The sequence below is a fragment of the Manis javanica genome, chromosome 6, assembly GCF_040802235.1.
Source record: "Manis javanica isolate MJ-LG chromosome 6, MJ_LKY, whole genome shotgun sequence".
Lineage (NCBI taxonomy): Eukaryota > Metazoa > Chordata > Mammalia > Pholidota > Manidae > Manis > Manis javanica.
This window is the reverse complement of record NC_133161.1, coordinates 24,200,262-24,214,050: the sequence shown is the minus strand read 5'-3', so window position 1 is coordinate 24,214,050 and position 13,789 is coordinate 24,200,262. Positions and strand designations below refer to the sequence as shown.

Below are 13,789 nucleotides of genomic sequence, written 5' to 3'. Positions count from 1 at the left end.
CTGAAAAACTTTTCATGTTTATCAACAGTAGTAAATCCATGAGGTGAATGAGGAGACTCAGGAATTCCCCCTTTCTATATGTATTTGACTTAACATCTACAGGCAAAGATACATATTCAATTAAAATATCATGCTATAAATACTACTACAGTACACAGCAAAGATGGACTTAATTGGGCTAAATTCCACCAGATATTTGACAATCATGGAGCCTGGCAATCATGCAGCCTGCTTATTTTCATACCAAAACAAACATTTTGGGTTTATCATAAAGGCAGACAAGTTGTCATGGGGTGCACCTCTTCTTACAATGACTCCCTACTCAGAACATCAAGAAAAAGGCAGAAAAGGCTTTTCTTTTCCGCATATATGGGGTTTCAGATTGAAATATTCTTTATAGGCCCTCTTTAATCGGCTGGTTCTACTAGCAAAACAAAACAGAATAGTTATTACCATACAACACTGACTATGTGGGCATGCAGTGTGCTATCTAGGACATCGGTATACGCAATTTCCTTAATTATCTCAAGAACTCTCTGAAGTAGTAATGATTATTTCCTTGCAGAGGAAGAATCCAAGACTAAAAGAGGTAAAATAATGTGCTCTAAGACTATGAATGGAAGGTTCAAACACCTTTCTAACCTTTCTTACTCTAACTACTATATTCCATTGAAATTTAATCTTCATAGTAAACCTGTTGATTATCACCACTTAACAGATGAGAAAACTGAGGCTCAGAATTCTGCACATTGTCAAGAGCTACTTTCTTATGTGGAGTGGGTCACTCAAAATTAAACCAAGGTTAATGAAGCCCTTCTTCGAACTGCCCTTTCCAATTGACGCTGTGCTGCTACTCTGAGACACTCTTATGAAAATCACTGTTCTTTACTATGGTTTTCTTCAAATTATCCACTTGAATAAAAAGAGAAGAGAAAACAAGCAAAAATGTGTCCCTCATTCTTATAGTAATCTGAAAAAGTAGCTCTGGTTGGAAATATAAAAAAGTGAGCCTTGAGTTATTTTAGGCCCATCCAGTAATCCCCAGATACCTTCCCCCTGTGGACTTGAAGCAGCATATGTCTGTTCTTTTCTCAGTTCAGGCTCTGCTCTTTACTCTGGACCTCTGGGTTACAGTATGTTTTGTAATCATTAATACGGACCACCTGCCTCTGGAGGGATTCAGCCTAACAGGATGGAGAGGCCTAATTGTTCAAATTTGCTCTCAGGTAGACAATTTGACCTTCAGGCATGGATTGAGATTACTGAATAGAAACCTTAAATCAAAATAAATAATTATACTAACTCAATCTAACTGATAAATTAAGAACACATGTCCATTCCATAACAACAAAAAAGAAAACAATAATATTTAGAACAATAAAGACAATACCTTTGAGGAAATAAAATACCTCATAATCATCCAGGAAAAAGAAAAGAATAACCTAAGTGTTTTAAAAATTCTTTCACTCCACTAACCTATATTCAGGGCCAATTTGTTGCACCCATACATGCTTAATCATACACTACCTGTGTGCAAAAAAGTATCCTATGGGTGAATTCAGTGAGAAAAACAGGCTCTTTGAAAATAAGCAAAATTCAGCCAATAACTGGCTGATAAATGCTTACCACTGAGAGTGGGACATCTGTTGTAAATCTGCTTGGTCAGATAAAGGAGAGCTGGAGCACATGGGGAAGAGTGCCTTCCCCTGCTCTTCAACACACCCCCATAGGCATTCAGGCCAGATTAGAAACCACTGTGTAGGCTGCCACTGCAAAGCCAGGGACATGCTTCCATCTGGACACCTGTCCGGTGGCACCAGAATTACTGGTTTGCGTATCTGCCTATCCTTGCAGTCAGCGGGTGCCCTAAGACTATCCCCCTCTAGTCCCAACATGGCACAGAGGGCACACAAGATTGTTTTATCAAATTCATTCAAAAATAACTGCTCAGGTAACAAGACCTAGTCATAGGTTGCCACAGGAAAAGAAACTATGTATTTATCTTATATAAAGTTTACTTTTTAAATGCAGATGGGTGTTTTATAGTATTAAGGCCAATATAAAAGACAGGCAAAAACAATGGGCTATGGGAACAAACAGCATTTTAAGTGAGGAGGTTCTTTCAGAACTTTCTAAAGCCAACTCGAGCGCCTCTTCTCACAGGACCTCCAGTTTTCTATTCACCGCACTCACTATCAGATCTCCCGCTGTCCATGTAGAATCATGAGACACTGGATTAACATCAGGTAAAGTCTGTGGGTTTCATGTGTGCAGGCTCTGCACTAAATGCTTTATTGCATTATTTCATTTCATTCTTATTGCAGCCATTTATAAGATAAGTGCTACTATGTTTCCATATTACAGATGATGAAACTGAAACAAAGCATTTGTTTATGTCTTACCTAAGATCTAAGCAGAACTTTCAGACATTGGTTGCTGTCCAAACACCCTGTATTTCCTTCAAACAGGTGACTGACCCAATGCCGAAGGAGCAACCATCATTTTGTTTGTTCTGACAAACTCTAGAATTCAGCCCTTGACTTACACTCTCTCCCCACAGTCTAATCACTCTCTCTTCTTCTGAGATGCATTCTGTTTCAGTAAAGCTAGCACCGCTATCCACTCATAAGCATTCATAACCATGCATGAGAAATAATTCTTACAAATTGTTTTGATATAGTTTATGAACAATAACACAATAATAAACATAAAACTTTCACGCGCCATTAAGTGTACATAAAAGAGCAGCTTGAGATTCAATATGAGGTTTTATAATAAATATATCATGCATATATATACAGAGATTGTGTATGTGTGTATTTGTGGGTATAATTATTTTATATTTTTTACAGTATTTATATCCAAGTATTCCATGTTAGTGCACATATTTTTCAACCATTGAATTTTTTTATGTAAATCTTTAATCATAAGTCTATAATAGACAGTTTGGCATTAATATAGATCAGATTAAAAGAAGCTTCTGTTTTAACCCTTATCAAATTTTCTTTGTTGTGCTTATTTCATTTCCCATAGGTCCATTTCCAAAAGGTCTTTTATCAAAAAAGCCACTGATTTTCAGATTGGCATCAATAACCTGTAGAGTTATCGAAGCTATGTTCAGTACATGTCATCTTGGGTTGCACAACAATAGATAAAATTTCTTCTGGCTGCTACATGTGGTAACCTGCAGATACGTGGTCTTACATAGCACAGTAGTTGGAAATATAAGCTGTCTTTGGGCATTACTGAACACAGAACTGTGATAATTATCAGGAAGTCAATTCAGAAATAATAAATCATAAATATCTTAGTTTTGTTACTTCTCACCATCTGCTTCTTTGCTGAGAACTTTGTGACCAATGCTGCATAAACACACCACTTCAGGGGCTACATTTGGATATACAGAAGTGAACATGTATTAAAAATACCAAATTGATCTCTTTTAAGTGGGTTCAAACCCAGGAAAGAACATGCATACCCTGTTACACACATACAGACGAGTATGTTCTCTCTCCCCACCCTCACGTATGTCCTAAGCTTCTACCTCCTGGCTAGGATAAGCTGTAGCTAAGAAGTAAACTTAATTACTCATTTAGGAAATGAACTCAACTCCCACAATGTTATAATAGTTTTGAGAATCAAAATTAGGAGATAAGCTCATTAGAGGAAAGAGTGCAATACACATTAGAATAATAGAACAGTAGTGGAATATGTTTCTAGTTTATTTGAAGCATTTTAAAAGCACCTTACTATCTACAGAGGATTCCTCAGCCACCCAGTTCTGTAAATCATCTGTGTTACAGACAAACAGATGCTGTATGAATGAACTCCAATCCTTAGCTGAGACTACAGGGCACACTCCTTACTTTTCTATACCTGAAGAAACATGTGCACTGATGTGGCACCATGTGAAATAATTCTTCACCCAGGGGTAAGCAGATGCTGCTCCAACAACCCTTCCACCCTCCCCAGATAGCCACTGCCAGCCCCGTGCCCTGCAACTTCCTAGCCCTTCCTTATCCTTCAAGTTCAGGACTGGCTTCCTGCTCCAGAGTCCCTTACGATTGGTGGGTGTCAGTACCAGGTAGCTCTCGTCAATGTCCCTTGAAAACCTTTTCCATAGAAGAGCAGTTTTGGAGTGCTACCTGCCAGCCAGGTACATCTGACGAAGCTCATCTCTCAGCCTCCTTCCCATGTGCTACCCCCACTTGTCCCACTGGCCCAGCAGGAGGAGACAGTCCTCAGTGGCAGCATGGTACCGAAGCAAATGCCCAACCACCTCTGGCACCACCCCTGGCCTGTGACCTCTCTTCAGGCTGGGACTTCCAAGTTGGGATCTCCAAATCATCCTCACATGGCCACTTTGCAAGAACTGCAAAATCTATAGACTTTGGGCCCTGAGAGCACCTCATGCAGACAGGGACAGCAAGCAGCCCTAGAGCTTCCGAGTAACGTGAACATCACCTCTGGGAACATTAACTTTCTCTGGTGTTGCGATTCAAAGAGGTGTTGTAAATACAGATCATGATTCACTTTCATCAGTCAAATGTAGGCATATGGAAGGTGTCAACTTACTATGTAGCAAGAGTGAAATATACCATATTTAAGCCCAAACTTTATCATTCATGACACACTGTGTCACTTGTCCCAGGTGCACACACAGTGTCCAAACACTTGAACAAGTATTTCAGAAAAGGGCAAAATTTCCCTAAGTGTATATGCAGTCACTTAAGAAGAAGTTAGATCTTTCATTAAATGCCTACTGATATCAGATTTCTCTACAGACATTTAAGACTTTCTGTAACATTTTAAAGTTGAAGGAAGGATTAAATCATAGTTTCTAAAAACATTTGCAAGAAAACCAATTCTAAAAGCAGTTATATTATATACTTAAAAATAAAGCATTCCTCCTTAAAAACTAGATACATTCATATAAGTTTATATTGATACTTGCTTTTAGATGGAGTTTATTGGTCCAGTGCCCAATGACTTTGTATTCGGTACTTTTGTTGGTTATTTGATACTGGAAGATATCATAACGTCCAGGGGCGTCTCCATTTTCATTAAAAGTAACGGGTGTCCCAGCACTACCTATAAACGTTTAGAAAAAATGTTAATAAAGCTTTAGTAAGGTAGTACACTGGGCTTATTTTTCCCTGAGAAAAAGTGGTAGATAAAAATAAATTGTGTTGTAAGAGATACGAAGATTGTAATCTATACAAGGTCATTTTTAATAGCAAAATATCTTTTACAGGAAAAGAAGCCCAGAAGTACATACAGGAAAAAGACATGCTTTATTATGCACATTAGAAAGTAAATGATGAGTATCAAAGCTAGGCAATGTACATAACAGTTAAGCAAATAAAAGCTGATTGGCCAAATATTCGGTACTGGCTACAGAGAGTGACAGTTAATAGAGAAGAGTGTAAATGCCTTGAAATGTAACAGCTATTGTGCAGTATGAACTACAAACAGCAATTCAAAATGTGGCAGGAGAACATCCGAGCCAGATTCCCTAGAGTTTGGCTTTATTCAGACTTGAACTCCACTCTGAAGCAGTTGCCCTGTTCAATTTCTCTTGTCAGTGTCTGCTTCTGCTTCCTCTGTCCCAAGGTATGTCAATGTGGGCTACTGGTAGGGACCCCTCAATTGCCACAAGCAGTGATCACTGCGAAGTCCCAACTCTACTCAGATCATAAAAGTTCCCCCAGTTCCCTGTCACAAGTGTGATGGTGGCAGGGCAGCAGGGCGCAAGAAATGTAGTCTTTTCGGAACTCCTGTTTTTCTCAGAAGCTTTCATTTTTTTTCTCTTAAAGCTTCTTCTCACTTTAATTTTCCCTCTTATTAAAACTTGTATATAATCACAGGTTCAAGAGTAGAAATGTATCACCACTCCCAAAGTTCTCTTTTCCCATCGACCCTATGTATATAGCCCTTCCTTTTCTGTAACAGCCTTTAGATCCCCCACTACTCCCACCGCACCGCTTCATCTTCTTGGATTACTCTTTGCTATCTTGACAAATTCACCTGACACCAGTCTCTTTGCTTTGTGTCTGTCTTCTTTCTGCAGTTCCCCTTCCCTGAATCTCTTCTCACAGCATATCAGATTTAATTTCTGTACTATACCAGAAACTGGCCCCTGCTTGCTATTTCTTCCACATCATACTCTCCAAAAATATATACTATTAATAGTTACTCTATGTCAACTCTATATACTTCCATCTTATAATGAGTTTCTCATACCATTTTTATAGTTTTTAACTAAAATGGATAATCACAACACTCTAAAACAGTTAACTTATCAAACAAAATAGATGATTTCAGACAACTTGCACATAAATTAGGGCACTTTTCTAGTAATTAGTGGAAAGATGTCTAATATCCTCTGATCTCTGGAATCATCCTAAAATTTGAACATGGTGTGAAGTTTCTAATGAACAACAGATACAATTTTTCTGCAAAAACTGCTAGGGCCACAAGAGATGGTACACGGTGGGGGGAGAGCACCAGTCTGAGCCAAGAGCTGCCTGTCCACACCCAGTCCACTTCCCTAATTATCTTCACAACTTGTGTATGTCTCCTTCACTTGTCACTAGAGACTTAACAATGAATATGAACATATTTTGAAGTCCTAAAAGAGCTGTGTGCATTTAAATTATTAAACTATTAGTAGCTCATGTGGGAAATAACTATACATCACTCCAGAAACAAATGAAGAGTTAGGGAATAAAATAGGGGCTCTCTAATCAACTGGTACTATCTTAACTACTCCTAGATACTTAAGTGAAAACCCATTTGCCATTCCTGACCAACCTTTTCTAACTCCTAGTGACCCTGAGCAGGTTAACCTTTAAATCTTCAGTTTCCACATCTATAAAATAGATGACATTTTCTTATAGAGCTTTTGGTGAGAATTAAATGAGCAAATACTTGTCAAGTGCATAGCATAACACATGGGATAATTAGATGTCACATTAGGATGATTATTATTCACCCTATATGGATTTTCAGTACACGCCAATTCAGAATAATAAATAGGGTGTTAAATGATATCTAGGCAAAGGATTATAGAACTTCAAATGGGAAAGGGATTCCTGGGTGGAAAAAAATGTGTATCAGTTGTGAATTACACATTAACAGCATCAACAATTCTTGACATTTATATGCCACTTCAATAAATTCTGATGTCATGTTCTTCGTGAATACAGGGATATCCAGTTTTCTCAAACTAAAATCCCCAGTGCTGCCACATCCTTCCCTGAGTGGCTCCTTACCTCCTGCACTAGCAGTCCCAATATGTTTTTTACCAGAATGATTCCCGAGATAGAAGAATGCCACTCATGTAACTGAAGATTCTCATGTATGTACTCTGAGTTACATCTAATTCCTAGTGTGCCAGCTGTTTCTACATCTCTTTCCTCCAACTCAAGAAAGTATATTGGAAAGCAAGGAATGAGAGCTGTATTATCACAAAAATAGTAGCTGTCCAACTTAAACACTTCAAACACTGTTATTAATAGCAAGTGACAACAAATTCGACACTGAATTAAGAGGCAATACACTAAAGTGGTTAGGAATGTGGGGGTTTGGAGCCAGATTGTTTGGTTCAAATCCCAGCTCTGTCACTTATTAGATGTGTGATCTCAGGCAAGTTACTTAATTTCTCTGTACCTCACTTGTCTTGTTTATAAAATGGCTACTATCAATTCCCAACTCAGAGGGCTGTATGAGGATTAAATGAATTAATATATGTAAAACATTTAGGACATGGTAAACATTAGGTAAGCATTAACTATTGTTTTCTTTATTGTTTAATGGTAATGCTGTGTGTGAGTTCCAGTGTTTATACAAAAACATAAGAACTTTCAGGAAGCACATACAGCTTCCGTGAAGTCACCCTTACTAATCTTCTCCTTTAATACAATGCCACATATACTTACAATCCAATTCTCTAAATTCTCCAGGCTCTTTCTCACCATCTTGTCTTTGCATTTGTTATTTTTTTGTAAGATCCTTTCCTCCCTCTTCTTAACCCTTCTTCTCTCTAAAATATGCCTTCAGGATGTGGCTCAAAGGTTACACCTTTAGAAACTTGATCTTTCAAACTGGAGCCGGGGCCCCAGTGCCCCATCATGTCCTATCCTGTCCACCAGGGCACTCACTACCTTCCACACACACACTATTCATCCCCAGACCTGATCACAACATTTAGCCATCAGATACTGAGAGCTCATTACGTGTTCAACATTAGGTGGACACTCCGTCTTCCTCACAGAATGATGGCCTCCTTAATAAAGGCAAAATGTAGCTCTTTATCTTTGTAAGCACTGCACCAAGGACAATGTGATCAATAAATTACAGTAAAGCAGGAAAGAGGCACCCATTAATGATCCCAAGCAAATCCAAGCTCCCTCTCTTCATGACATCATGAACTTCTTCCATCACCTCTCATCTTTATATTCACCAGTGAGGGAACCAAATCAATCCCTTTCACATTACTATCAGTGTGATGCTAGAAACTACTCTAACAGAGCTGCTTCCTAATCTAATTTCTGATCTGGGGCTAAGCATGCAGCTTAGGTACTTCAACCACTTCACACGAAGACTTAACTCATTGTACACTGGCTCATGTCTAACGACTGCCCGGTACCGTGGTCTGTGTGGCAAAAGGCATCCTTCAGTAGCCAGGAGGGGCCATGCTGTTCATTAATTTCTACAAATAGAAATTTAAAATATCCTCCATAAGATACCGAATCTGGTCACCCTGAAAAACAGAATTAAGTGGCACTTTTTCAGGAAAAAAAAAGTCTCAATATACCCATCACTTTATTATGTTTATTAACAACACAGGTAAGAAATAGAAAAATATTTGATTAGGCTAAATTCACATATATATAACTGATGTATATATGTGATTTTATTTATATATATATATATATATATATATATATATATAATTTATTATGCTCCAGCAAATTTTCTTGTTTTGTTTCTTTCCATCCTAATTTTAGCTATTTCAGAAATTTTGAAGTGCATTAATTTTTTCAAAAAAACTTTTTCATCAACGTGCATGAGTAGAGAAATGGAAATAACATGGAGTTTGAAGTAAGCTTTACTTGTCAAGTACTGCTCTCAGAGTTCACACATCTTGACTATTTTCTGTCCAATAAGAAACGCATAGAATAACTAGATTTTTATTAGTAGGCATATCAAGCATTTCAACATGTGTTTGTGGAAAAATGACAGACCCAATGAATATTTTATTGGAAAATGTTGGCTATGTTGAATATTGTTTGGGGAAGAGTATGGCTTGGGATTCAGGGTTTGGAGTTTTGATTTGTGGCTCTGCCAATAACCTGTGTGATCTGGGCAAGTTACCCTCCCTAAACTTGTTTTCTCAACTGTCGAGGGAGCATAATAGCCTAACCTTCCTGACTTTTACCAAGGTCATATGAGATGATGCATGTCAAGTCTTCAGAGTGTGACTGGCACACAGTAGGTGTGCAATAAATGAAAACTATCATCATCATTACCCATTCCTTTGCCTACATTTACGCTCCCTTGATTTGCCCTTTCTTGTTTCCACAATGCAAAGAGCAATACAATAATTATTCATTTACCTTTATGGGAAAATGTATAAAAAAGTGTTAGCTACTCAGTTTGTCATGTTTACTACTTTCCTTCCTTCCTCTTGCTATGAAACTTTACCCATTTTCCTCATCAGAACCACCTACAATATTGGGTAAGCAGGAAAAAATGAGAAAGCAAGAAATGAAATCATTTAATTTAGCAATTTTTAGCACCTTTAAAAGATGAATGAATATATGACATCTAAGTCACTGACCAAATGCCATAGGAAATAACAATTTTCAGCAGAATCTCATTTATTTATGCTCTCCCTTTCCTTATCTAATTTATTTTATCAAGTATTTATTACAGTCAATAAACAGAACTATATATTTGAATTAGAATCATGCTATAGTTTAATTATGTAGGAATCAGTCAGAATAATCTTACAGATATCAGTTACTACACCTTCGTTTGTCGAAGACTTTAGAATATGACCCATGTACTCTTCTCCCTCTGAAGTCTTGTCTTTATTTCTGGTGGCCTCATCATCCTCCTGGATGACTCAACATCCTGGCCTTGCAGTAGCTGACTTCCTCACTCTCAATGATACCTCTCCTGCATCTCACCACCCACCATGCTCACACTCTAAAAACTGTCCTGTCAATGAACTACATCATCTCTTAAATTTTACTCTCTGGATACACCTTCCACCCAATTGCAACAGTTCTATGAGTCCCTAAATTTACTGATGCATTTGTCTCCCCAGTTTGTCATACTTTACCCCCATCACAGTTTCTCTCCCCCTACATCCTCATGATGGTCCTTGAAAATGCTCTCTGTCCTCTTGTACTTCTCCGTCTGCCCAATTTTATTCCTCTGCCAAATCACAATCACTATTAAGCTCAGTTGTACATCTTCTTTGCCTCTAATCAAGGAGGTGAACCTTGTTGGAGAATGTGAATGTCTAGTAAGGCCAGGATGAGGCTGAGGTAGGTGAGGGCCTGACCGAGAACGAGCACCTCCCTAACTTTTGCATGTCAGGCTCCTCCCTTGCTGCAACTAGTCCCAACCCTGCTGTCTGGTGTAACTGTAAATTCATGACCTTAGATTTCAAATGCGTAGTCAGCACCGCTCTGCAATTCTACCACACTTCCGCAGCTAGTCTGCTCTTCCCCTTCCTGGATAACTGACTGCTTCCTGTCTCACACATCCAACATCTTCCTCCCCTGTCATTTCAGTTTGTCTCATGCTTTCTTATTGAGAAATAGCAGCAACAAGACAAAAAAATCCGTCTCTCCACCACAAAACCTACAGCATACTCACATCTACACTTTGATTATCTCTTTCCTCCTATTTAAACACATGTCTCTGCTCCAACTGAAGACATAATGTTCCACTAGTACTAGGACCCTATTTGTTTACTTTCTTCATAGCACTTAAAGTATCTAAAATATGTGGCTTATTTAAATGCCTGCTGTTTATTAGATTTTAAGCTCATGACTATGAAACATTTTTCCATTATGTTTGCCACTATATTGTAGAAAAGACCATTGGCTGAACACCGAAGTCCATATTCTTTTTTTCCTGGGCATATAGCTAAGCTATATTTCTAGTCTTCTCTGTAGTTAGGTTTGGCCAAGCAATTAGCTCTGGCCAATGAAACGTGAACAGAAGTGACAGGTACTGCTTCTGGGCCTTGCTCATTAAAAGTTTGTTAAGTGGACTTCTCTGGTCTTTTCTACTTCTGGTCTGCTAGAATGGAAATGGCACGCTGTGCAACTGGGTAAGCTACACGTTAAAGAGGGCAGAGCTTGCATCAGCCTGGATTCATTTGTCTGTGCCTGGAGGAAATCTGTGCTAGTAACCTGTTCATCCATCCCATCCATCTAGTACTATTACCTGAGGAAAACAACAACTTCTATCCTTTTTGAGCCATTATAGGTTGTGAGTCTACTTCTTATAGTAGACAATTATAATACACCAGTATCTAGAAAAGTAGGTTATCAATTAATAGTTATTAAATGAAATTTTTAAATTATATTAAATTTGGAAATGAATGCTTCACTTCATATCATAGTACAAAGCTTTAAGAATAGTATATAGAGTTTTATAACTGAGTTTTAAAGACATTTGCATGGATCAATGACTACTTTTAGATTCTTCTTTAGGGTTAATACTGACTAATGCAATGTGGTTACATGTAAAATGAAGGTGGAATCCAGAACGTGTAACCATACTCCAAAATTTTACTGTATAGTCTCCATATTTACCTTGGCTAAAGTATTCACTCAATTTGATGTTCTCATAAAAACTAAATATAAAATTATTAAAAATATGTGCCTGCTTTTAGGAATTATGGGTTGAAATGTTTTTCCTTTAACTGATTGTTTTTAGTATATGAACTAAATAGGACAAAGAATGTAGTCAAATGGTATTTTTAATTCTCTGTCAACCCTCTTCGATTTTTCCATTAAGAAATGGAACTGATGATACTTTCTCTTGTGTAAATGTCTTTATGACCCTTGCATTAAAGGTGCTTTAAGATGCAAAGCCTCATTATCTAACCACTGAACACTATTTGATAAATACAAACTATAATTGCATTAATAGTACTCAAATGAGTTTGATTGACCTTTTAAAATAAGAAAAGAGCCATTATTTAGTGATACACAGTTCAGAGAAGCAAATGAATTAGGAGGTTTAGAATAAAAGCTATTATTAAAAAAGTGACCAGAAAGATTATTAAAATATCAAATGTTCAGTTAAAGGAAAGAAACAGAAATGAATATGTAATAATTATGCCAGATTAAGTAACAGATCATAAGAGGAACTTGGCAACAAACTGAAGTGTGTTACAATATTCTGAATCCAGAATATTTTCATTCTCTGGCAGAAGACCTCTCTTTATCTCAAGCAATTTAAGCCCATTACTATTTCTTTTGGGGGAGGTACTTAACACTATATATATATTTATTTGTACACATGACTTCCATTATAATTGATTAATCATTCTATCTGTAGCAGTGTTGAGCACAGTTATGAAAGAGAAGTGTTTGTGTATATGCATGCGTGTGTGTATTTATAGAGAGAGGTTTATAGATGTAGATATTGTGCTGTTAGATTCAGTTAGCTAAGATTTTGTTTAGAATCTTTACATTCATACTCTTGAGTGAGATAGAGCTATAATTTTTGTTTCTTACAATACATTTTCTGGTTTGATTTCAGGTTATACTGACTGCAGAGAATAAATTGGAAAATATTCCTTTTTTTCCATTCACTGCAAGAGTTTGTATACAATTGTGTAAATCTTTCTTGAAAGTCCTGTAGAACCCACCTGGAATCATCCCAGATACCCTCAGACACTTAATAAATCAGTTGTGGTATATAGATTTACACAATGGAATATTATACTACAGTTAAAATGAATGAATTACAGAGATAGCCATAAATATGGATGAGTCATAGCAATATAATATTAAGTGGAAAAAGTAAATATTAAAAATACATTTTCCAAAGGTATAAATGATTAAAATTTTGTAAATTTTGTGCTTGGGGGACACAATAAAAATCTGTTTTAAAAGGTAAGAATGTTGATTTTCAGGACAGATTGGGGGACGGTTTGGTGATAGGAACATATGTTTGGATATATCTTTTTGTCAAATTCTTAGCTTTTGGGGGCAGGGGATTATTTTCATAGGTGCTTATTATAGTCTATGAATAACCAACTAGCTAACTAAATGAAAGTGGACTTTGTATAGACCAATGATGAGCAGGTCATTAGCAAAGGAGCCGAGAGGAAGAAAGGAAAAGAGAGACAAAGAGAGGGGAGCGAGAGAGACAGGGGGCAAGAGAGTGGGATGAAGGAAAAGTAGACATAATGGACAGAAGAATGAAAGAAAAGAAAAGGGAGAGAACCACATTAAAAACTATAGAAAAGGAAGGGTATATTGAAAGACAGTTCTGTAAATCTGTGAATTGACTGAATGCTATTCTCAGCCTTGTAATTGTGCCTTTGGAGGACGGGAATCCTCTCTACAGGTGTATGGACCCAAACAAAATAGGTCACGTGCAGAACTGCCTTCACCCAACTCTCTAAAGCATCTTTTCTATAGATTTTTTTGATTAGTCAATCTTCTATCAGAATTCCCAGCTTTTTGTATAACTGTCTGGAATTAGAATCACAGTATATTATTAAGCTAAAAATCCTAATTCACTTTAT

General features: G+C 37.2%; 1 protein-coding gene across 2 annotated transcripts in view; it reads right to left on the bottom strand.

Annotated features, from left to right (window-relative positions):
* The window catches only part of GRM8 (glutamate metabotropic receptor 8), a 774,566-nt gene that overhangs the window by 148,210 nt on the left and 612,567 nt on the right, over positions 1–13,789 (bottom strand). For both annotated transcript variants that reach the window (XM_073238492.1, XM_073238493.1), the window contains exon 8: positions 4,951–5,091. In XM_073238492.1, coding sequence (XP_073094593.1) covers positions 4,951–5,091 — 141 coding nt within the window. The remainder of the gene's footprint in view (positions 1–4,950; positions 5,092–13,789) is intronic.